The sequence below is a fragment of the Nycticebus coucang genome, chromosome 4, assembly GCF_027406575.1.
Source record: "Nycticebus coucang isolate mNycCou1 chromosome 4, mNycCou1.pri, whole genome shotgun sequence".
In the NCBI taxonomy this organism is placed as follows: Eukaryota; Metazoa; Chordata; class Mammalia; order Primates; family Lorisidae; genus Nycticebus; species Nycticebus coucang.
In genome coordinates, this window is record NC_069783.1 from 116508278 (window position 1) to 116533114 (window position 24837).

At 41.5% G+C, this 24837-nt stretch overlaps 1 protein-coding gene across 6 annotated transcripts in view; it reads right to left on the minus strand.

Moving 5' to 3' along the window:
• HECTD4 (HECT domain E3 ubiquitin protein ligase 4) overlaps positions 1–24837 on the minus strand; it is a 213402-nt gene that overhangs the window by 71130 nt on the left and 117435 nt on the right. For 4 of the 6 annotated variants that reach the window (XM_053588941.1, XM_053588940.1, XM_053588938.1 and 1 more), the window contains exons 20-37: positions 24686–24786; positions 22047–22245; positions 19527–19673; positions 18282–18386; positions 16920–17083; positions 16098–16331; positions 14904–15096; positions 13772–13876; positions 11887–11975; positions 10878–11053; positions 9205–9340; positions 8945–9086; positions 8675–8841; positions 7007–7153; positions 5604–5788; positions 2592–2745; positions 864–1144; positions 485–674 (exon numbers count right to left, since the gene is read on the minus strand). In XM_053588941.1, coding sequence (XP_053444916.1) covers positions 485–674; positions 864–1144; positions 2592–2745; positions 5604–5788; positions 7007–7153; positions 8675–8841; positions 8945–9086; positions 9205–9340; positions 10878–11053; positions 11887–11975; positions 13772–13876; positions 14904–15096; positions 16098–16331; positions 16920–17083; positions 18282–18386; positions 19527–19673; positions 22047–22245; positions 24686–24786 — 2915 coding nt within the window. The remainder of the gene's footprint in view (positions 1–484; positions 675–863; positions 1145–2591; positions 2746–5603; positions 5789–7006; positions 7154–8674; positions 8842–8944; positions 9087–9204; positions 9341–10877; positions 11054–11886; positions 11976–13771; positions 13877–14903; positions 15097–16097; positions 16332–16919; positions 17084–18281; positions 18387–19526; positions 19674–22046; positions 22246–24685; positions 24787–24837) is intronic. The other 2 variants (XM_053588942.1, XM_053588943.1) reach the window with 1 other exon arrangement.

Here is a 24837-nt window from a genome sequence, read left to right on the forward strand (position 1 = left end):
CTCCCAAGGGCTGGGATTACAGGCATGAGCCACCAGGCTTGGCCTGAATTAAAGCTTTAAAAAATGGGTCTCTTATTTCTCTAACTCACAGCCAATGGTATCCCTAAATTTACCAAAAGCCAAAGGATGCCAATACCTGAAAACCAAACCTCATTATTCCTTCGCAAAGCCCAAGTCACTGTGTAGACTTCCCATAGACAACAATACATTGTCAACAGGGCTTTAGATCTCTGTTGGGTTCAGAAAGGTGGTACCAAGTTGTGGTTCAGAGCTTGGGTTCTGTGGCCAGAAAGGCCTACATGTGCTTTTCAGCTCTGCCTCAGTTTCTTCATGTGTCACCACAGGGATGACAGTCACCATGTGTACTTGCTAGGGTTGTTAAGAGGACTGAGACAGTTGATATATGAAAGGGCTTACGTAGCACAGTGCCTGCGCCATGGGCAGTGCTTGATGACATGTAGCTATCACAATCATATACAGTCACCTTAGCAATGGCTGGAGGACTTCATGGGATGACTGGTCTTCCCGCTTATGGATAAATATAGACAGCTTGCCGTCTACTGCTTCACTCTCTTCTCCAGGGTCTTTATCTCCTTTCAAGGAATTCTTAGGACTGGTTTTTGTCAATGCGGTATCAGGTTCGGAAGCAGTAGGAGAAAGAACGGTCTGACATCCTTTAAGAAAAAAGCAAAACCTATTCAGAAAAACTACAGCTCCACTATACATGAAAAATACTGGTTTTGGAATCTTCACCGCCACCCCTGCTCCCTTCTCTGTCTCTCTTTTATCATAAGAAGCTTGGGTGTAAGTGTGCACAGGACACATGCCCTGCAGTGCCATCCTCCTGTTCAGGAGCTGCTTACCTGGGACCACATAATCTGCCAGCTTTGCTAAGAGCAAGGAGGCGATCTTGGAAGCTGGGTCGCTGGGATCCTCCTGCTCACTATTTAGGGAGGGGACAGAGTAGCTCCAGGGTGGGAGCTCCACGTTGCCACAGTCTTCTACGCTCATCAGTGGCAGGGCTGCCCGGCACAGCTGAAGAATGATAAGGACCAACTTTGGAGATGGACGTTGGTCAAGCAGGAGGGAGAGGAGTTTGGACACGCACGCTGGCTGGCTCAGGATGGCTTTACCTATGTGACTCCTGGGAAAAAAGGGATAAAGGGTGTTTACCCTGTATTATGCTAGAAATACAGATCTATAGAAGCAAGAGTTCCCTAAATGAGGTAAACAAACCAATGAAATCAAATTTCACGAAGAAATGGATTTGGCACTATGCTTTTGTGAAGAAGAATTGGGTTTTTATTTTTACTTTTTTTGTGTGAGACAGAGTCTTACTTTATCACCTTTGGTAGAGTGCCATGGTGTCATAGCTCACAGCCACCTCAAATTCTGAAGCTAAAGCAATCTTCCTGTGTCAGTCTCCCAAGTAGCTGGGACTACAGGTGCCTGCCACAACACCCAGGTATGTTTTAGAGACAGTGGTCTGGCTCTTGGTCAGGCTGGTGTTGAACTCCTGAGCTCAGGCAATCTGCCTACCTCAGCCTCCCAGAGTGCTAGGATTACAGGTGTGAGCTACCATGCCCGGCCTAGAATCAGGTTTTTTTTTTTTGTTGTTGTTGAGACAGAGTCTCACTTTATGGCCCTCAGTAGAGTGCCGTGGCATCACACAGCTCACAGCAACCTCCAACTCCTGGGCTTAAGCGATTCTCTTGCCTCAGCCTCCCGAGTAGCTGGGACCACAGGCGCCCGCCACAACGCCCGGCTATTTTTTGGTTGCAGTTCAGCCGGGGCCGGGCTTGAACCCGCCACCCTCGGTATATGGGGCCGGCGCCCTACCGACTGAGCCACAGGCGCCGCCCTAGAATCAGGTTTTTAAATAAACATTTGATCAGACCAATAATACTCAAAAGATTTCTGAAATTTTTTGATCTCTGATGTTTATTTGAGATCCTAGATTCAGGGTGATTTCATGGAGCTCCAAGATTTAGAAACCCAAACTAAGAGCTTTTCAGTTTTGTCATTTATTCCTTCTTAACGAGTGTTTCAAGATCAAAGATATTACATAGTATTGTATAGGCTTCTGGGATCAGCCACAGCAGAACCGGTTACATTCCACAAAGAAAGCATATAGAGCCCAGTGGAAAGTGGGAGAACACACAATCATGGGTGGACGAGTTCTTATGGGCCTCATGGCTCACACAGGGGGCATTAAGTAACCACAGAGTTTCTTCTTTTAAAGACACAGCATGAGAAAGCGAGCTAATTACAGGCCTTGACTCATTATTATTTAATCCAGCTATAATGAGGGTAAGATTTTAGGGTACTGAACACAACTGCATCCACTCAAAAGGCTAGCGGCTGCTACCAGTAAGGTATTAAAGGAAATGATAATATGCTATTTTATGCTATAGCTATTCACCTAAAAACTCCTTATATTTTGGAACTAAATACTATGTTTCAAGACTTTATTCCCTATCATTTTTCTTCAGGCAGGGGTGTGTCAAACTGCCTAGTAATTGAGAGGTTTCAAAAGACTACCTACCTCCAATCATTCAAGAAGGAAGTAACTCTGGGCTGGGCCCTCATACCTTGAGAGATCGTTGAGAAGACTAAGGACATCCTGGAGGGCATCATTTCCAGCAGCCTGGTTGCCACAGCACTCAGTTGCTCGGGCAAGATGGTTAGTGAGAAGGCTGGAGACTTGACGGGCCAGACCTGAGTGCACAGCCTCTGTGGAACCACCTTCAGAGTGAAACAAAGAAAGAGCTCAGTGAAAACCCGAGGAAGCCATGGAGCCTAGGAGTAGGGCAAGCCCTGCCCTTGATTAATTTTTCTTTATCTTACTCTGTGCATCATTTAGTTCCCCTCATTAGATAATATATCCACATAAAAAAGATAAATTACTTCAAAAAGTCATTGGGTGGCACCTGTGGCTCAAGGAGTAGGGCGCCGGCCCCATATTTGGAGGGGGCGGGTTCCAGATTGCCCCAGCTAAAAACTGCAAACTCCCCCCACAAAAACAAAAAAAATTCAATGATGGAGGGACACATTACTCTCAATAAAAACTGAATATAATTAATCCATATGTAACCAAGGAACATACTTTGGTTGATGAATTATCATTTTACTGGTGATAAAAATATATTGATTTTTAATTTAATTAAATATATTTATTTTTGAGGCAGGGGTCTGTCTCTGCCACCCAGGCTAGAGTGCAGTGATATGATCATTGCTCACCACAACCTCAAACTTCTGGGCTCAAGTGATCCTCCTGCCTTAGCCTCCTGAATAGCTGAGATTATAGGCACACATCACGGCACCCAGCTAAATCTTTCTTTTTGTTGTAGAGACGGGGTCTTGCTATATTGCCCAGGCTGGTTTTAAATCCTGGCCTCAAGCAATCCTCCCGCCTCAATTATAGGCTTGAGTCACTGCACCTTGCCCATCTTGATTTTTTTTTTTTTTTTTGAGACAGAGTCTCACTTTGTTGTCCTCGGTAGAGTACTGTGGTGTCACAGCTCACAGCAACCTCAAACTTAGGGCAGTGCCTGTGGTTCAGTGGGTAGGGTGCCAGCCCCATGTACCAAAGGTGGCGAGTTTGAACCAGGCCCCGGCCAAACGGCAACAAAAAATAGCCGGGCATTGTGTCAGGTGCCTGTAGTCCCAGCTACTCGGGAGGCTGAGGCAAGAGAATCACCTAAGCCCAAGAGCTGGAGGTTGCTGTGAGCTGTGACACCATGGCATTCTAACGAGGGTAACAAAGTGACACTCTGTCTCAAACAAACAAACAAACAAAAACTCTTGGGCTTAAGCGATTCTCTTGTCTCAGCCTCCCAAGTAGCTGGGATTACAGGTGCTTGCACAACCCCTGGCTATTTCTATTTTTTGGTTGTAGTTGTCATTGTTGTTTGGCAGGCCAGGGCTGGATTCAAACTAGCCAGCTCTGGTATATATGGCTGGTGTCTTAGCTGCTGAGCTATAGGCACCAAGCCCCATCTTGATTTTTTTAACTCATAATGTTCCTTTCTGGATCTTTCCACATGACTGTAGTTCCAGAGCCCCCCAAGCAGCACTTATAAGAGCCACAAAAGCTCTTGACACAAAGTGTCACTTCCTGAACTTCCCATGTTCCTTTAGATCCCTGAGTGTACATTTGCCAGTTGTTGTGCTTGAAAGTTCTCTTCATCCTTCAAGAATAATTTGCTTGTCACTTTCTCTGGGAAGCTTTGTCTGAACCCTAGCCCGGCTGGTACCTAGAAAATTCTATACTCCTACAGCAGTTTATATCCACCTTGACTGTGGCATGGATTACACTGTACATGCAGTAGAACCTCCATTGTTCACCTCCTTAAGTTGACCTAATTTTCATAGACTAGATATGTACCACACATACATATCAGTACACTAGGCCTAGTTCCTTATGTTGACCAGTTTGTTATAGTCTCTTGGGTGGTTGATTTACAGAGGTTCTATTATATTTGTTCATTGGTCTATTTTCCCTACCAGACCATATTTCTTAAGGAGAAGACAATGCCTTTTGCATCATCAGCCTGGCATATAGCAGGCGCTCTAGACATTAAAATGCACAGTGAGGCCAGTGGCAGTGGCTCACACCTATAATCCTAGCACTCCGGGAGGCCAAAGCGGGTGGATTGCTTGAGCTCACGAGTTCTACACCAGCCTGAACAAAAAGTGAGACCCCATCTCTACTAAAAATAGAAAAAACTGAGGCAAGAGGATTACTTGAGCCCGAGTTGGAGGTTGCTGTAAGCTATGATGCCACGGCAATCTACCAGGGAGATAGCTTAAGACACTGTTTCCAAAAAAAGAAAAAAAAAATGTACAGTGAAATGTGTAAACAGATAAATAAGTAGTATACACAGACTTAGAATATTATGGGGAAATTTATCCTTCAGATTTACTTTCTATATTGAATTGGTCATTAAAAAGTTTACTTTTAAAATTGAATTGGTCACTGAAAACATAACTTAGAAAGATTGCCTTGAAAATGCAACTAAAGGCTTGGCGCCTGTGGCTCAAGTGGCTAAGGCACCAGCCACATACACCTGAGCTGGCAGGTTTGAATCCAGCCTGGGCCCGCCAAACGACAATGACGGCTGCAACCAAAAAATAGCCAGGCGTTGTGGCGGGTGCCTGTAGTCCCAGCTACTTGGGAGGTGGAGGCAGGAGAATCACTTGAGCCCAGGAGTTGGAGGTTGCTGTGAGCTGTGATGCCACAGCACTCTACCCAGGGTGACAGCTTGAGGCTCTGTCTCAAAAAAAAAAAAAGAAAAGAAAAGAAAATGCAACTAAAAAATCACTTTGAAAATATATCTGGACACTGTTAACAGTGTTGACAAGATGATAATAAAAAAAAAAAAAAACCTTTTCAATTTTCTGGGGTTATCCAGGGTGCTAGGATATCATTTCATAAAACCATACTATATATAATGAAAAAGCCCCCATGAAATTGTCAACTGATTAAACCCATCAGATTATGGAATTTTAAAAAAGCCTTTCTTTGCCAACATCCAGCACAAAAATGTAAACGAACACACCAAAGAACTCAGTGAGCTCTAGTAAGGAATTCAGCTTCTTACCTTCTTCTTTTTCCCACTCAACGCAGCGGTTGGCAAGCACCTGGAAGGCGGCCCAGGCCATGGTGGCCACCTTCTGCTTCTTGGTTTGTTTCTCACTGGAGCTGGACTCAGTCTGACTGCTCAGGCTACACAGTCGATCCATGAGCTGAACAAGGCCGCTGCGTACCAGGCACTTCTCTTCACTCCTAGCAAAGGAGTGCAGGTTTCGCAAAATACAGGTAAGTGACCAACCTCAGGAAACTCTGAAGTGAGGTTCAGGTTATCAAAAGGGCATAAAGCATGTCGGTATAGTTCTTTGCCTACAACTTAGGAAGCTGCCAGGTATAATTAAACACAAAACTATTTCCATCATAAATAAGGACTTTCAAAATTTGGTTTGTTCACACAGAACAGCAAAGTAAAAACTGATAGAAACAACTCAAGGTCGTCATAATAAAAAAAAAAATTCATGTTTTGTCATAAGGGGATTCAAGGAATGACTCCATGAATACTTGAAATCTTCAAACTATTAAGTGACCTAGAGAGGAAATAAATGTGTGTATGCAAAATATTGCTGCCAAATATGTAACTAGTTTTCTAGAGAACTTTTATTTTTCTTTGAACATCCCTATCTTCACAACGTAATGTAAACCTAATGGCTACATTTAGTCACATAGAAACTCAATAATAAGAAATTTACACCAAAATTTTAGGTATCTGTCAAGAGAAAAACTTCTTTATACAGTCAGTCACTGGATATTCAAAGCAAAAAGTCTAATTTTTAATTTAAAAAATTTTTTTTGAGACAGAGTCACTTTGTCGCCCTCAGTAGTGCCGTGGCGTCATAGCTCACAGCAACCTCAAACTCTTAGGCTCAAGTGATTCTCTTGCCTCAGCCTCCCAAATAGTAGGTGCCCACCACAATGCCTGGCTATTTTTGAAGACGGGGGTCTCACTCTGGCTCAGGCTGGTCTCGAACCTGTGAGCTCAGGCAAGCCACCTGTTTCGGCCTGCCAAGTGCTGGGATTACAGGTGGGAGCAACCGCACCCGACAAAGTCCAATTTTTTAAATTAAAAAATATTTTTATTTAATTGGCTATATTGTGTTATAACTTACATACAATAAAAGGCATCTCTGGCTTGGCGCCTGTAGCACAGTGGTTAAAGCACCAGCCACATGCACGGAGACTGGTGGGTTTGAATCTGGCCCAGGCCAGCTAAACAATGACAACAACAAAAAATACCCAGGTGTTGTGGCTGGCACCTGTAGTCCCAGCTACTTGGGAGGTTGAGACAAGTGAATCACTTAAGCCCAAGAGTTTCAGGTTGCTGTGAGCTGTGATGCCACGGTACTCTACTGAGGGGGACATAGTGAGACTCTATCTCAAAAAAAAAAAAAAAAAAAAAGGCATCTCTTTCCTTACCTGGTGTAAGGTATGGTACACAAGAGTCCGATGCTATTTGCACAAGCAATAGGGTAACGAGCACACAAGGACACAACAGAGGTCATGGTCTCCCCAAACGCTTCCTGGACCTGCTCGACCATCCCACCACATGTGAGTTCTTCAATTCTATGAAACAGAAACCAAAGCTTAGGTGTCTTGAACCATGACAAGAACAGTGGCTGTGACTATGAGAGCAGAAGCACCTTTCTGAGAAACCCAGAGTGTCTGGAAGAATCAAGCACTGAAGGGATCTTGGAGAATACCCAGCTCAGTGTTTTCCAAAACACACAAGGGTACTGGGCAAAATTTCTTCAAACATAATAGTCCCTAGTCAAGAAAAGTTTGAGAAATCCTGGTTTAGGGAAAATAGAAACGGGTTCTCTGCTATAGGAGTTTTCAGACCCTTTAATAAAGTTAAAGCGGAAAGCCTCTGTAGGAGGGGGGAGGATGAGTGGAGGGGAGTTATTGGTGGGACCACACCTGTGGTGCATTTTACAAGGGTACATGTTAAATCTACTAAGTGTAGAATATAAATGTCTTAACAGAATAAGAAAATGTGGTGAAGGCTATGTTAACCAGTTTCATGAAAGTATTTCTAATTGTATATAAAACCAGCACATTATACCCCATAATAGCATTAATGTACATAGTTATGATTTAATTAAAAAAGAAAAGCCTCTGTAAGAGCAAGGAAATGGTGTCCAACATTTTCCAAACCCATTTGATATTAAGACAAATATACAACATACCATACAACATAGAATACTATAAATGAAATGCTATTAATGAGAAATGCAAAGATTTTAAGTTCATCACTTTTTTTTTTTTTTTTGAGAAAGAGTCTCACTCTGTTGCCCAGGCTAGAGTGCCGTGGCATCAAACTAGCTCACAGCAACCTCAAACTTCTTGGCTCAAGTGATCCCCCTGCCTCAGCCTCCTGAGTAGCTGGGACTACAGGCACCTGCCACAATGCCTGGCTAACTGAGAAAGGGGGTCTCGCTCTTGCTGAGGCTGGTCTCAAATGCCTAAGCTCAAGTGATCTTCTCTCCTTGGCCTCTCAGAATACTATGATTATAGGCATGAGCCACCACGCCTGGCCAAATTCACACTTTAATTATGAGCATAGTATAAGAGCCCAGGTGATATAAAATAAGACTTTCCCAAGGTAAAAATACGACATAGGGCTAATTCTGTAGTATTTAACTGAAACGATCAGGATTTATCTACAAAGATATGAAACATAATATTGTTTATAAAATCAAAAATAAATAACCTAATGTTTAAAAATAGGGAACTAGTTAAATAAAGTTTCAAGAATATGATGCAATGCTATACAATCACTAAAGACACCATGAGATGGTGGCTCATGCCTTAATCCTAGTACTCTGGGAGGCAAACACAGGAGGATTGCTTAAGCTCAGGAGTTCAAGAGCAGCCTGAGCAAGAGTAAGACCCTGTCTCCACTAAAAATACAAATTAGGCCATGCGCAGTGGGTTCATGCCTATAATCCTAGCACTCTGAGAGGCAAAGGTGGATGGATCACTTGAGCTCAGGAGTTCAAACTTATATTTTGGCCCCAGGAATACCTGTGAAATAGCTTCCACCTGTTCTCAATAGGCTAGTATAAATTAATAGAAACAACTGACCTGGGTCCTCCCTGAAGGACCATTGTCACTGGACCCACCAGATGTGTCACTCCTCCAACTCGAACAGCAGCTGTCAGCAATTCCCGCATGTGGACCAGGGCCTGCTTACGAGTGTTTCCCCGTCGCCACCTTGTCTGCGCTGCCAAAAGAAAGCTGCTGCTGGACACCTGAAATGCACAAGAAAGAAGGACACTTGATTCCTGCTCATTCTCACAAAACCCCTCACACTGTCAGGTGCCATTCCTGTGTAGTCTGCAAAACATGACATACAGCTTGGTCAGGGTTGGTGCCGATGAAAGCAAAAAGCTGGCCCAGCAGGACACTGTAGGTGGGCTTGTCCCTGCTGTCCTCAATGGCCAGTGACTGCAGGAGGGTGAAGGAGCTGCTGCGGTGACTGGTCACATGGCGACGCCTACAGGAAACACAGAGCAGTGTTAGATGGACAAGACAAGAAACTTGTTGAGGGAGCCTATTCTGATGAATTCATTCAGCTGCAAGCGAGGACCCAGCCCTGGCCATTAGACACTTACCTCTGATTTGTTCTAGTAAATTCCAAATCTTCATTACCAATCATTTCCAGGTCAGAAGGAGCTGACATACTGCGAAGAAAAACAGGCTGCCGGACAGCATGAGATATCACCTTTGTTTCTGAAGCTGATTTACAAGCTAGAAAAAAAGGAATAAAAGGGATGACATTCCTGCTATCCGACTCATAAGGAGTCACAGCAACAGGCCAAGATAACACAAAACTACCAGTCTAAGTGTATTTTTGCTTTGTGTCAGACTTTAGCCGCCAATATAGTTAGCACTGCACACTGACAGTTTTTAGGCCATTATTTAACCTAAATATTAGGTTAAAAATTATTTTAGCTTGAAAAATGAAAATCTAATTAAATTGGTTTTCAAAAAAATGACTAAAATATTCATTTAATTTCATAGCTATCAACGTCCACTTCAACACACATACTCTAAAGAGCAACAGGTGGCACAGAAAGTAATTCCTAGAAGCACATATTTTGAGACAGAGTCTCACTCTGTCACCCTGGGTAGAGTGCAGTGGCATCATCATAGCTCATGGCAACCTCAAACTCTTGGCTTGAGCGATCCTCTTGTCTCAGCCTCCCAAGTAGCTGGGTCTACAAGTTCAAATTTCTTAATTAAAATAAATCCAGATTCATTTTTTCAGAGATGGCTTTTGTCTCCTTGCCCCCCTTTAATCCTCGATTTATTTAGCTGTCATTGTCATTTGGTGATACCTTGGCTTTGATCTTAGTTGGTGGGACTACATAAGGCACTGCCAGCCATTAGGTCTACCTATAGGACACTGGTGTGGCCAGGAATGTGGTACGTACAGCTGACCATCTTGGCATGGCATCATACCAAACACTCAACACACATCTCTCCCCCAGATCCATATCTTCCCCTGAAGTGCTCAGGGAGTCATCTCCTATCACTGGAGTCCACCTGGGAGTCCTCCTGGACTTCTCCTCCCAAGTGACAGGTGCCTTCGACAAACAAATGGGATGAGAACAAGTTTGCCTGTTCCCTACTGCCCATTGGTCAGTGGGGCTCAATAACATGGACTCTTTCATTTAAGAACATGTTTATTCAACTTTTTCCCTCAACTTAAGAACACTTGTGGGCTATGCTGTGTTATGGATCCTATGTTCAGCAGGAAGACTCATCAATTTTCCTGAGAGATGCATTTTTAGCCTAACAGCTAAAATGGGACTTAGAAATAATTAATTCACAGAAAGTCAGTCATGTGCCAGAAGGTTCTGCATAATTATGAAAGATGAAATACAAACTCAGCTTCAAGTGAAGAGGAAAAAATGATGCATTATGATATTCACAACTTTGACCAGTTTTACGTTACTATAATAACCAGATCATATACGTGTCATATACATAAAACATATATAAAAATACATGTCATTGGGCTCCTCAGATGCCCCTAAAGAAAACCTTCATGAGGCAGGCAAGAGGTACCACTGATGCTCAGTTGACTCACAAAATGCCATAGGAATTTAATGAAAACTAAGGATTTCTTGACTAGAGAAAGCACAAGGCAAAATAAAAAATACAGAAATTTCCTTTTTTCCCTTTCTAGGAAAAAATTCTAGTGAATTTTTTAAGTAACAGTTGTACCTTTTATGAGCAGACTACGGTTAGAAGCCCTTCCAGGGATGTCTTTATGCAATACCTGGCGTTTCTGCAGGGGTCCCCGAGATGCTTCTTGTGAGGCCCGACTGGGCCGCAATGGTAACATGCAGCAACAGCTCAGCTCGGTTCATTAAACTCTTAACTAATGTCTTTGTTTTGGCCAGTGGGTGTGAAGGTTTCTGAATAAGAGAATTCACTTCTTGTAGGAACTTCTCCCTATAAAGAAAGACTGATGTGCATTTAGTTGTTCTCCAGCTTGCCAAAAGTAATTATTAAAAAAAATTATAAAGGATAGAAGATGGAGGGGAAATTAAGCCAAAGGAACCTAATAAACATTGCTTACCTCCCTTTTCCCAACTGAGGGGATGGGTGCTATTAACTTTGTCCACTTTCAGTTCCTTTCTCTCAGTTTCAAACGCCTATGCTAATTTTTTGAAGGTTAAAATCAAAACTTCCAATTTACCAAATGAGTTCCAATTCTAAGATATTTAGTGAATGCACAATTAATTGTTCTTTTTAAAACAGTTGCTTTTTTTTTTTCAGAATATTACAGGTGTACACATGTATTTGGTTGCGTAGTTTGTTTTGTATATTTCAGGTCAAAGTTATAAGTGTGCTTTTCACTCAGAATGTGTACAATATACCCTCTCTCCCTCCTTCCACCTACCGGATTCCCACTGAATCTCACTTCCCTATGTACACATAAGTATTGATCGACTAATTCCAATTTAGTATTGAGTATATTTGGGGTTTGTTTTTCCATTCTTATAATACTTTACTTAGAAGAATGGATTCCAGTTCCATCCAGGTTGATACAAAAGATACTAGATCACCATTTTTTTTTATAGCTGAGTTGTACTCTATAGTATACAAACACGGCATTTTATTAATCTACCCATGTATTAACAGGCGTTTGGGTTGTTTCCATATCCTTGAAATTATAAATTTGCACAGTATTTTTTAAAAACCTATTAAGAGACTATACTTCTACAATTTGTTTTGAGCATCAAGGTGATAAATTAGCCTTAATAGTTATTAACATCACTAACCTCAGAGATAGGACCATGTTTTCAAGATCATTTCCATCAAAGGAGACTTCTTTCATTGAACACAAAAGTTCTAGTTCTTTCATTTTGTTCTAAAGAAGGAAAAATCAAGAAAAGATGGTATGCAGAATCTGCAAAACCCAACTTTTGCTGTACATATGTTAAAGGGCACAGAAAATTTCAGGGAAAAATCACTACCTTTGGTCCATCTTTCTATGCCTGAAGCACATCTATAAGCTATTTTTTTTTTTTTTTTGTAGAGACAGAGTCTCATTTTATGGCCCTCGGTGGAGTGCCATGGCATCACACAGCTCACAGCAACCTCCAACTCCTGGGCTTAAGTGATTCTCTTGCCTCAGCCTCCTGAGTAGCTGGGACTACAGGCGCCCGCCACAACGCCTGGCTATTTTTTGGTTGCAGTTCAGCCGGGGCTGGGTTTGAACCCGCCACCCTCGGTATATGGGGCCGGCGCCCTACCGACTGAGCCACAGGCGCCACCCCTCCCTTTTTTTTTTTTTTGAGACAGAGCCTCAAGCTGTTGCCCTGGGTAGAGTGCAGTGGCATCACAGCTCATAGCAACCTCCAATTCCTGGGCTCAAGCAATTCTCCAGCCTCCTAAGTAACTGGGATTACAGGAACCCTCCACAGTGCCTATTTTTTGGTTGCAGCTGTCATTGTTGTTTGGTGGGCCCAGACTGGATTCGAACCTGCCAGCTCAGGTGTATGTGGCTGGCGCCCTAGCTGCTTGAACCACAGGCGCCGAGCCCATTTATAAGCTATTATTTGATATTTTAAATGATTAAAAACAGCATTGGCTGCTTTCTAGGGATTTCTTCATAGTTTATAATTCTACTTGATTTTTGTTTTTTAAGCTTGAAAGTAAAACTTAACAATAATGACAATTTCTTTTTTTTTTTTTTGTCGCCCTCAGTATTGAGCTGTGACCACCAGTGCCATGGTGTCACAGTTCACAGCAACCTCCAGCTTTTGGGCCAGGATGATTCTCTTGCCTCAGCCTCCCGAGTACCTGGGACTACAGGCGCCCACCACAATGCCCGGCTGTTTTTGTTGCAGTTGCCACTGCTGTTTTAGCTGGCCGGGGCTGGGTTCGAACCCATCACCCTCGGTATATGGGGCCGGCGCCCTACCCACTGAGCCACAGCCACCGCCCTGATGACAATTTCTTTAGACTTTTTTTTTTTTTTGTAGAGATAGAGTCTTACTTTACTGCCCTCGGTAGAGTGCTGTGGCGTCACACGGCTCACAGCAACCTCCAGCTTTTGGGCTTACGCGATTCTCTTGCCTCAGCTTCCCAAGCAGCTGGGACTACAGGCGCCCGCCACAATGCCCGGCTAATTTCTTTAGACTTTTTAAAACTGATTAATAGTATAAAAATCTGTTGTAAACGACCTGATGAATAATCATTTATATATTGGCATGTTGACTAATTCATTTAACTTTTTTTTTAGCTGTCAAAAGTCAAAGGCAATCTTTTTTTTTTTTTTTTTTGTAGAGACAGAGTTTCACTTTATGGCCCTCGGTAGAGTGCTGTGGCCTCACACAGCTCACAGAAACCTCCAACTCCTGGGCCTAATCGATTCTCTTGCCTCAGCCTCCCGAGTAGCTGGGACTACAGGCGCCCGCCACAACGCCCGGCTATTTTTTGGTTGCAGTTTGGCCGGGGCCGGGTTTGAACCCGCCACCCTCGGTATATGGGGCCGGCGCCTTACCGACTGAGCAACAGGCGCCGCCCCAACAATCTTTTAACCTCTTAAAGAATGGGTGCATTTTTGGAATGTGCCATATTTATTTTGCCTCTACCCGCACAATATATACCTTTGCTCTATAAACAGTAATTCTCCAGTGCGAAATCACATACTTTGCTCACCTCATTAAAATGGTAATCGTAAAAGAAAGGCATGTTGTTCTCCAGTTTACCCTGCATGGCATCCTCAACCTCCCTTTGCCACTTCTGTTCTAGTTCTGCAACACTCTGACAAATTAAAATAAAACAATGTATATGTAGATGCAAGATAAAAACAAGTTCAATCTATAAATTTGGAAATTTTAGTCATAATAGTAATTTTTTTAAATTTAGCTTACTTTTAAAAATTATTTACTTATTTATTTATTTGAGACATAGTCTCACTGGTCACCCTGGGTAGAGTGCCGTGGCATCATAGCTCACAGCAACTTCAAACTTGTGGGCACAAGTGATTCTCTTGCCTCAGCCTCTCAAGTACCTGGGACTACAGGTGCTTGCCACAACACCTGGCTAATTTTTTTTTTTTTTGGTAGAGACAGAGTCTCACTTTATGGCCCTCGGTAGAGTGCCGTGGCCTCACACAGCTCACAGCAACCTCCAACTCCTGGGCCCAAGCGATTCTCCTGCCTCAGCCTCCCGAGCAGCTGGGACCACAGGTACCCGCCACAACGCCTGGCCATTTTTTGGTTGCAGTTTGGCCGGGGCCGGGCTCGAACCTGCCACCCTCGGTATATGGGGCCGGCGCCCCACCGACTGAGCCACAGGCGCTGCCCAACACCTGGCTAATTTTCAGAGACAGGGTCTCACTCTGGCTCAGGCTGATCTCAAACTCTTGAGCTCAGGCGATCCACCTGAGCACTGGGATTATAGGCATAAGCCACTGCTCGGCCTATTTTTTTATTTTTTTGAGGCAGAGTCTCACTCTATTTTAAATGATTAAAATAAGTGCTGTAGCATCATAGCTCACAGCAACCTCAAACTCCTGGGCTCAAGTGATCTTGCCTCAGCTTCCCAATGAGCTGGGACTATAGGCTTGTGCCACCAGGTCTGGCTAGTCTTTTCTATTTTTCTTAGTAGAGACAGGGTCTTGCCCTTGCTCAGGTTGGTCTTAAACTCCTCTGCCTCAGCCTCCTACAGTGTTAGGATTATAGGTGTGAGACACTGTGCCAGTCTTAGATTATGTTTTAAACTTCCTTATATTTCGAGCAAAGAAATCAATTACAAGACAAATATAATTGTCTTAGCTTTCATTTACCTGCAGCTGTCTCTCCATGGCATTGAGTTTCTTAAAGGTCTCTCCCATAATTTTACACAATAAATCATATTCCTCGGCGTGTTCTTCTTGATACTGGAAATTTATTAGGGACTGCAGTGCATCAACCAAGTTCAAGTGCTTAATAACACATGACACCACCATTTCTTCCATCACATCTGGCTGAATCACTTCTCTGTGACCAGAATAGAAATTAGTCAGATATGTGCCATGCTCTCAGTTTCCCAATACTGTATTTTATAGGTTAAAGAATGTAGGCTTTGATTTAAATATATATTTAATATTTACCACATCTCCTATTACAATAGAGTAAGAAGCATGGATATTATAATGCATTGTGAGAGTCTGAAGTTGGCAAATAATTTAGTCTATTAATTGATAAAATGGACATAAAGCTGAAAATCAAAATTAAAGAGACTTCATTTTCTATGATTGATACGTTTTGAGCTAGAGTCATATTAGAGATAAAATAGGGCTAAGTATTAAAAAAAGATCTTTAGCACCATTTACCCCCAGTTATGCAGTATTATAGCTTGTAGTATTCAGTACATATGGATGTTGGACTGAAAACAATAGTGTTTTCTGCATTTATTTCATTTTAAATTTCATCTATTCTCTAAAATTTTCTCTCTGAAATGGCCAATTTTGCCTCAGGAGGCAACTTTGCTGCAGAAGGTAGAGGCAGTCTGCAAAACAGACTTTAAGCAAGAATATCACAAAGACATTTCTAACTATAGACTTCACATTCTAGATAAAAGACCCCACGCCATCTCTTTTGGCATTAAAAAAAGGACACACATCTAGACTCTATAGAAACCAGAGGCTGACTCCTAGTACTAAGAAAAACCTAGAACCTGCCAAACTTCAGCATGCATCAGAATTACATGGGAAACTTGTTAAAATGCAAATAACTGAGCCCGTTCTCAGTTTCTGATTCAATAGGTATGAAATAGGGTTCAAGAAGTAACGAAGTTCCCAGGTGATACAAACGCTGCTGGTTTTGAAAACTGCTAATCTGGAATACTATCTGGTGTATCCAGAATACTCAGCTAACATTCATTCAGTAAATATAAAATTGAAGTTCATTTACTAGATCATGAAAAGAAATACATCCCCTTAATTGTTCAACCATTTCTTTTTTCATTGGGAAAAGTAAAATGCTACATAGCAACATACTTTATACTTGGTCTAAATTGAGGTCTAGCACGCCCAGAAATTTCCCTGAGCTTTATCATGATTCCTGGAGGCAGCCTGATCCGGGGAAGATCAAAGTAGTTCCCAACAGGAGGCACGAGGACATCAGAGGGGTAGGTGAATTCTCTGTCTTCCTCTATGGTCAGAGGCAGTGGAGAGGGACTCGGAGTAAGGGCAGGGGAGATCACACCATTGGCCTCCACCTGCCACTGGCACCTGGGCAGACAGAAAAGAGGCTCTTCACTTCCTCTCTCATCATTAACACTGGAAAGGTACTTGAAGTTTGCTTGATACATCAAACATGAAGGATCGCATTCTGGGTTACATATTTATTCATCAAATTTTCTCCAGAAGTGAAAGAAAAATGAGCATTATATGAAAGCATATCTTTGGGAATCTACCTCCTCTCCAACATTTTATTATAAAAACTTTTAAACATACAGAAAAGTTGAAAGAATTACATGGTTAACAATCCATATACTCAGTGTCTAGATCCTGCAATAAACGTTTCGCTATGTTTGTTTTCTCGTACATCTACCCATCCTTTGGGGATCATTCAATTTAATTATATAATAACTGGGTTGGAGAAAAGCTTATGCGGTTCAAGGATGTAATTTGAAATTTAGTGAAGTAAGGGCTAGAAAGCACTAAGGTGAAATTTCATCTTATTTCTTAGACACAATGTCACCCAGGAGATTGTCAGGCAGTAGGCATAATCAGCTGGGAAATGTACTAACAGTACTTTTCCACATAGTCCTTTTTCCTTTATGGAGAATACTAGCTCAGTTTGAACCTTTCTGTTACCTTTGTAAAAGTTTGGACCGCAATAGCTCCTGACAGGCTTCTTCTTCTTTGGTAATTTCTGGTCCATTGTACAGGATTCTTAACATGGAACAAGCTAACACAGACAGACCTAAAGCCAGGTCTACCAGAAAGGGCAAGCCTCCTGAGACATCCTCCGAAGACTCCTACAACGTAAACCACACTGGTCAGTGGACACTGGCAGAGCACTTCACCCTGTACTGAGCCACACTGCATGTCCCCAACCACAGGGTTTCACAGAGCAGCACCAAGCATCACTGCTATGGGACACAGGAACAGCACCCAACATCATCTCTAGATGGGCACTGGAATGGCCACAGAATGAAGTCTCAACACAATTACAGGGAGAAAATAGCTGATAAGACTCAGTATCAGAAACAGTACAAATCACATCAGAAGCCCAGATTTTTTAGAGCTTCCTCTCTGTCATGCCTAAGTATAAATCACTATTTTCTTTTCTCACCTGTATTCAAAGTGTGACTGCACTGAATTCACTTAAGAAATATTTACTGAGTGCCTTCTGTGTACCAAGTCATATTCTAAATGCCTGAGATACATCAGAGAACAAACCATAGACCCTGCTCTCATGGAGCTTACATTCTAGCAGATCATTCCACTCTGGAGACCCTTTGCTTGGTTAAACATAAGCAACTTCCAAGTCTAAATTATGTTTTTAAAATCAGGCAACTAGAGGGGTTAGCAGAACTCTTACAACTCTTTTTTGAGATAAAGACTCACTCTGTTCCTCAGGCTAGAGTGCTGTGGCCTCAGCCTAGCTCACGGCAACCTCAAACTCCTGGGTTCAAGTGATCCTTCCTACCTCAGCCTACTGAGTAGCTGTGACTATAGGTACCCACCCAACCTGGCTAATTTTTCTGTTTTCAGTAGAGAAGGGTCTTGCTCTTGTTCAGGCTGATCTTGAACTCCTGAGCTGAAGAGATCCTCCCGCCTTGGTCTCCCAGTGCTAGGATTAAGGAGTTAGCCACCACACCTGGCTTCTTATAACTCTTAAAATCCAGAATCTAAGTGTTTACTTCTAGTAAATGTTTGAGTCTTCTTTGACCTATGGAATAATGCTGGAGTCAAGTCGCCTTCCCAGGCATTGAGGATGGAGCCTCTAGTAATGGATTATGTCTGTGCTGCTGAACTGACTTTAGGTCATAGCCAGTTTTATTCTACAAAACTACTGCTAACTACTAGTAGTTTACTACTGTTAAATGGAAGATGTGAATGAACCAGTGACTCATATTTTGCTCTGTTTCCCAGGCAAATACAATAGATGTAAACAAGGCACATAGCAGAAAGTACATTATTTTGCCCATAGCGGTGGTTAGATGCAAGTACCTGAGCGCGAACTGTGCAAGCAAAGCCCCACATAGCCTTATCAGGAGTGTTGTGTTCACGGCCACTTCTCATTTCAAAGGAGAAGGTGACTGTATCTCCTTCCACCTTAAAATTTAAGGGGGGAAAATGTACTTTAAAAAACAAGACATAAAATTTGTAAGAGAGCAATGAATTTCAGAGATTTCTGAAAGGACTACAGGTTTGAATTTTGATTCAATTTCCCATTCCCTCCCTTAGATACCAGCCTGTTAGGTATCTCTTTTGACCAGGCAGTCTTTGGGACAAGGCATCTGTAAAATGGACTACAATTGCCCCAAAGCAAGATCAAAGTGAAGATTAATCAAATCTTGAGTGCAACTTCTAATAAATTCTTCAGATTTCTATTCTTTCTGCTCTTCCCTGGTCTCTACTCCATCTGTCATATCAACAAGGCAGGCAAACAACCAGTACTGAGTGCTTCAAGACCTTGGTGCACATTAAAGAACCAACTCCATGAGTAAGAAACAAAAGGCAGCAAGTCAGAGAGCAATTACAAAGTTCTGTGCTGATCTGGGTCTGAGTGCACCCAGACTGCACCCCTTGAGTTAACTTGCTGTTTATGGCTGAATTAAAGAGGGTACATAATGTATGCAAAATAAAAGCTCTGGGAACAGACCTTGGAGACATTTGGGGGTTTTAATGGTCATTTCAGTTCATAGTCATATTCTAGGCAAACTGGCAGTAGATAGCTTGAGGGCCCAGATTATAAAGCTTGGGCCTAATCTCATAAATTTGGGAATGATCATTATTTTTGCTTCAAAGGCCCAAATATATCTGAATGCATTCACCCAATACTTTTAAACTGTAATGGCTCTGGGGTTCTAGACTACCTGTCAAAAGGATAGTGGGCTGAAAGAACTAGCAACCCTTTTAATGGACGGTGAGGAAATGCTGTGACAACCTCTGTCCATGGAGTAACCTGTGCAAGGGACTCCAGCTCCAGAGTTAACAGGGATCTGATGTTCTACAAGTGAAAGGAGGATCGTTCTGTTTTTGTTTTTTTTTCTTTCTTTTTACATTTTACTGGCTCAGGTTTGAGGATCATTCTAAATAGAAGGAGTGAGTTGAGAAGACTAGCAAGGTAGCCTCACCTCAACAAAAGTCCCCATGGCAAATGTTTTCTGGGATTATATTTAGTAATCAGACCCGTGAGGGTTGTAAATACATTTTTCTTTACTAGGAAGCAGTTATGACTGGATACCATACCTTCACCAAGTCTTTCGGCCAACCAGTTCCTAAGACACTACGGCTGCCATATCCCAGTGTATTGCCTCCATACTCAGCAACCTTCCTACTGTTTGTGTTAGGCCCCGCGTATATCACCAACTTCAAAACAGAAAATATACTGTTAGACTGTAAAAGAAAAACAAAAACAACATCTACAAATAAAAAGGCTGCAAAAAAAATCTGTTTAAAAATACATTTATAACCAGGCACTGGTATCATTACAATTAATCTTTCCTGATTTTTTTAGGTATAACTGATAAAAATTTGGATACAATCAGCATCGGTATTTACTGGGCAGCCATATAGTAATAACAGTCATTAAAATAAAAAGCATACTATTTACATTACCCCACTCTAATTTGCTTGGGGACTGGGCATTAAAATAGTTATACTCAGTTATTGTATATAAATGTTTTTCAAATATTAATAGCTATTTTAATCCTACTTAGTAACATATAAATCATTAATAACAGGTATAGTTTGACCCCTTAAATTCTCCCCCAAATTAATACAATGAGCAAATACAGATAGAAATATGGTTGTATCTAACACAGCAACAAAAGCACCAAAAAGAATCAATGAATAAATAAGGATTTTTAAAAATGCAACAAATTGAAAATAAGCCATATATTCCTAGAATATTGCTTAATGTGTAAAAAGAAAATGATATAAATTTGGGCCAGAAAGGGGCTGTTGCTTCTTGGGTCAGTTTTCATGTATCAGTATTTTCTTATTCATTTATAACCAACAGACCAACTTTCCAATATGTAGGAGAAACATTTATAGCTCATTTGACATTCAAATACTTCCAAGGGAAAAATAAAGCTCTGGCTTCTGTAAATACAAACCCTGGCTTCTAATGCTCTTTGGCTGCTTCTCACTGCCTCTAAGTTCAGATCTAAAAGCTCCATCTTTAGCCCTGGACACTTATCATTTTGTGATTTCTTACCCTTTTGGACCTTTTGCTGACACCAGCCAGGGACCACTGGAAAAGTAAATGTACTTTTATCCATGTAGTAAGCCTCTTTGTGCTCCATCATTTAAAACTAATGTCTATTGCAGGTATAAGTTAGTGTACATCAGAAATGCGAAATTACTTTTTTTTTTTTTTAGGCACAAATAGATGCTGACAGAGCAAATTACTGTTTTAAAGGAGAAACCAACTGACACCAACTAAAATGGCAACCTCCACAATTTCCATATTAAACAGTCACTTCTTCTGGTCTTAGGAAATGGATAGTTTATGCTAGGAGCTACGCACCAGGGTAGACTGATGCTAGGAGATGTATTTTTTCAAAGACCCACCAAAGATCATTTCCTACTTTCTTGCTTCTAGCTAAGTTTTGGGGACAAGTCAAACCCTTCCAGACATTTGGGAATCTTCAGGGTCTTAAAAAATCATGGGGAAAAGGATTCTGTAACCTGCCCAGTAGAATGCATGTATAGCATGCGCAGTTAAGAAGTCCTTTATTTTGGGGGGTGGCGCCTGTGGTTCAGTGAGTAGGGCACCAGCCCCATATACCGAGGTTCGAACCTGACCCTGGCCAAACTGCAACAAACAAATAGCTGGGCATTGTGGCAGGCGCCTGTAGTCCCAGCTACTCGGGAGGCTGAGGCAAGAGAATCACCTAAGCCCAAGAGCTGGAGGTTGCTGTGAGCTGTGACGCCACAGCACTCTATCAAGGGCAACAAAGTGAGACTCTGTCTCTTAAAAAAAAAAAAAAGTCCTTTATTTTTAACCTAAAACCTCCCCATAGGATTTAAGACCATTTGCCTTCACAGAGCTCACAAGGGAGAGAGAAAACAGACAGCTAACAAGCTACATAAAAATAGTACAAAGCCATTAGATAATCCTCCAGTTGTTCTTTCATACGTCACATATCCTGACTTCATTAGCCTTTCCTTATAAGTTCAAAATGATGGCTTGCAATTCAACAATTATAACTAGAAAAAAATACTTCAACTTTTAAAAGGATTCCTTTTATTTATAACTGTTAAGCCACCAGCCTGAAAACTACTCTTCCTCAAAATCTATATGGAGCCTGAAGTAATGGCGAAAAAGAACAAATATTTAAAGGAATATAAGTAAGATCCTAGCACATCTAAAACACTTCTAAAATGCCATCTTTCCCCAAAAGATACATGAGAAGTCCCAAAAATTGGGCAGTGAGACCTTTCTAGATAAATGGATATCACACATCTGTAGGAATTTCAAGCACAGAGGGAAATGTAATGGAAAGGAAATTTCCTTTGACTCAGATCTAAACATTTCAAAGCTTACAGAGAACACTTTCAACTGTCATTAAAATATTGTTCTTAGACCGCTGAGCTGGTGTTTCCTTAACTCCCTTAATCACTACGCTTCAAGATATTATCTTAGGAAAGTATTCCTTAGAGATAAATCTGCAGACGGAAATAAGTTAAGAATGGTGAACAGCAGCAAAGAAAAATAAGAAGCATCTAAGAAATCAGCTTATTGGAGGTGGAACCAGTGCTTACTTTGTCATAATCATATTGTGATGAGCACCTGCTATCAAATCTAAGATACAGGCAGCGAGCTCCCGGAATATGGACAGTTTCTTTAAATTTATAGTTGTCTCTGACGGGGTGAACCGTTTCCACAGTTTTTCCAGCAGCCCATGGGGCAGGAATCTTTAAACCAGTGAGAAAGCCTGGCTCTTCCTTCTCTTCTAGCATTCTAAAACACAGAAAAGGAAAGTGACTTAGCTTAGCAGCAAAGAAAGAAAAAATAATGTAAACACAGAAAAATACCAAAGATTAGGAAATTGCCCTTTAGTTTGCCACAGCATGCAGTATGACAACATTGTGGCTTTTAAATACTTGGTATCAAAAAAATAAAAAAAATTAAATTCTTGGTATCAATGGCAATCAGAGACATTAAAAAAAATTCCTATAGTTAAGAGTGTTTTTTATTGTTGTTGTTAGACATTATATTTGCATCTTTTCCCTCCCTTCTCAAAATAAAAATGAAAGAAAAAAGAAAAACTAGCTGGGTGTCATACAGGTACCTGGTACTCAGGAGACTGATGCAAGAGGATTGCTTGAGCCTAGGAGTTTGAGGTTGCTGTGAACTATGATGATGCCATGGCACTCTATCCAGGGTGACAGAACAAATAAATAAATAGAATTTTTTTTTGTTTGTTTATTTTGAGACAGAGTCTTACTTTGTCGCCCTTGGTAGAGTGCCATGGGGTTGTAGCTCACAGCAATCTCAGACTCTTGGGCTCAAGCTATTCTCTTGCTTCAGCCTCCCAAGTAGCTGAGACTACAGGTGCCTGCCACAACGCTCGGCTACTTTTAGAGACAGGGTCTCACTATTGTTCAGGCTGGTCTCAAACCTGTGAGCCCAGGCAATCCACCTGCTTCAGTGTCCCAGGGGACTAGGATTACAGACGTGAGCCACTGTGCCCAGCAAACAAATTGAATTTAAATAAAATAAAATTTTAAATTCAGTTTGTAGGTCACATTAGCCATATTACAAGTGCTCAATAACAATCAGTGGCTATGGCTGACAGTACTGGAGAGCATAGATATAAGTTTTCATTACTGCAAAAAGCTTAATTGACAGGTGGCATCTGTAGCTCAGTTGGCAGGACGCCGGCCACATACACCTAGGGTGGCGGGTTCGAACCCGGCCCGGGGCCTGCTAAGCAACAATGACAACTGTAAACAAAAAATAGCCAGGCATTGTGGTGGGTGCCTGTAGTCCCAGCTACTTGGGAGGCTGAGGCAAGAGAATCGCTTAAGCCCAAGAATTTGAGGTTGCTGTGAGCTGTGATGCCATAGCACTCTACCCAGGGCGATAGCTTGAGACTCTGTCTCAAAAAAAAAAAAAAAAAGCTCAATTGACTAGGACACTACTCTAGAGAAACCTAGGAAATCCTTTCTGATCAGTTTTTTTAAATTGTTGTATATCCAAACAATGGAGTCCTAGTCAGCAATGAAAAGGAAAGAACTGCTGTCATATGCAACAACATGGGTGAATGTCAGAATACTTACACTTTTAAAAAGACAGCCTCAATAAAACATGATTGACATATTTAAAGCACACATCTTAGTAAGTTTAGACATTTGTATATGCCTACGAAATTTCCTTCATCCTCTTTATTCCCTCCATTCTTCCCCTAAGCAATCACTGTTTTCCTGTCACTACAGATTAGTTTGCATTTTCTAGAGTTTTATATAAATGCAGTCATACGGTAAGTGACCTAAAAGGACCTGGTTTGTTTCAGTCAGCGTAAGTATTCTGACATTCACCCATGTTGTTGCATATGACAACAGTTCATTCCTTTTTATTGCTGACTAGGACTCCATTGTTTGGATATACAACAATTTGTTTATCCATTCACCAGCTGATGGACATTTGGATTGTTTTCAGTTTTGGGCTATTCTACTTAAAGCTGTTGTAAAACCTTAACACACAAGTCTTTGTAAAGTGCTTTCTTTTTTCTTTTGTGACTACTTCAAACTGAAATGGCTGGGTTATACAGTAGGTATATGTTTAACTTTTTAAGAAACTGCCAAATTGGCCTGGCATGGTGGCTCATGACTGTAATCCCAGCACTCTGACAGGCTGAGATGGGTGTATTGCCTGAGCTCACAAGTTTGAGAGCAGCCTGAGACAGATTGAGATCTTGTTTCTAAAAATAGACAGTCGTGGTGGTGGGTGCCTGTAATCCCAGCTACTTGGGAGGCTGAGGCAAGAGAACTGCTTGAGCCCAAGAGTTTGAGGTTGCTGTGAACTGTGATGCCACAGCACTCTACCAAGGGTGACAAAGTGAGACTATGTCTCAAAAAAAAAAAAAAAAAGAAAAGAAAAGAAAAAGGAAAGAAAGAAACTGCGTATCTGCGAAAGTTTTAATATTTTACATACCTACCATTAGTGTATGAGAATTTCAAAGCAATTTTGAACTCATCTATTGATCCATGGGGAAATTTATTCTAATCAGTTCCTATAAATTACAAAACAGTCCTATAGTTCTCTAAAATTCTGATCCTAAAGTCTTTTTCTTTACCCAGTTTGATAATCCTTGCTAATAATCACTATTGTAAAAAGAATACTAGGCTTTTACCAGAAAGGAAAAAAAAGGGTTTCTGCAAGAAGCAGCATCCATTACCTCTCATCGGGGAACATCCTGCACTTCTGGTCTAATGTACCACCTGGGGAACAGCCCACCTCAGCAAAAACTGGACACTGGGTTTTAAGCAGCAAAGCCGTCTGAAACACAAAACCACCATGTTTTAAAGTGCTTACTGTCAGTTATCTGGA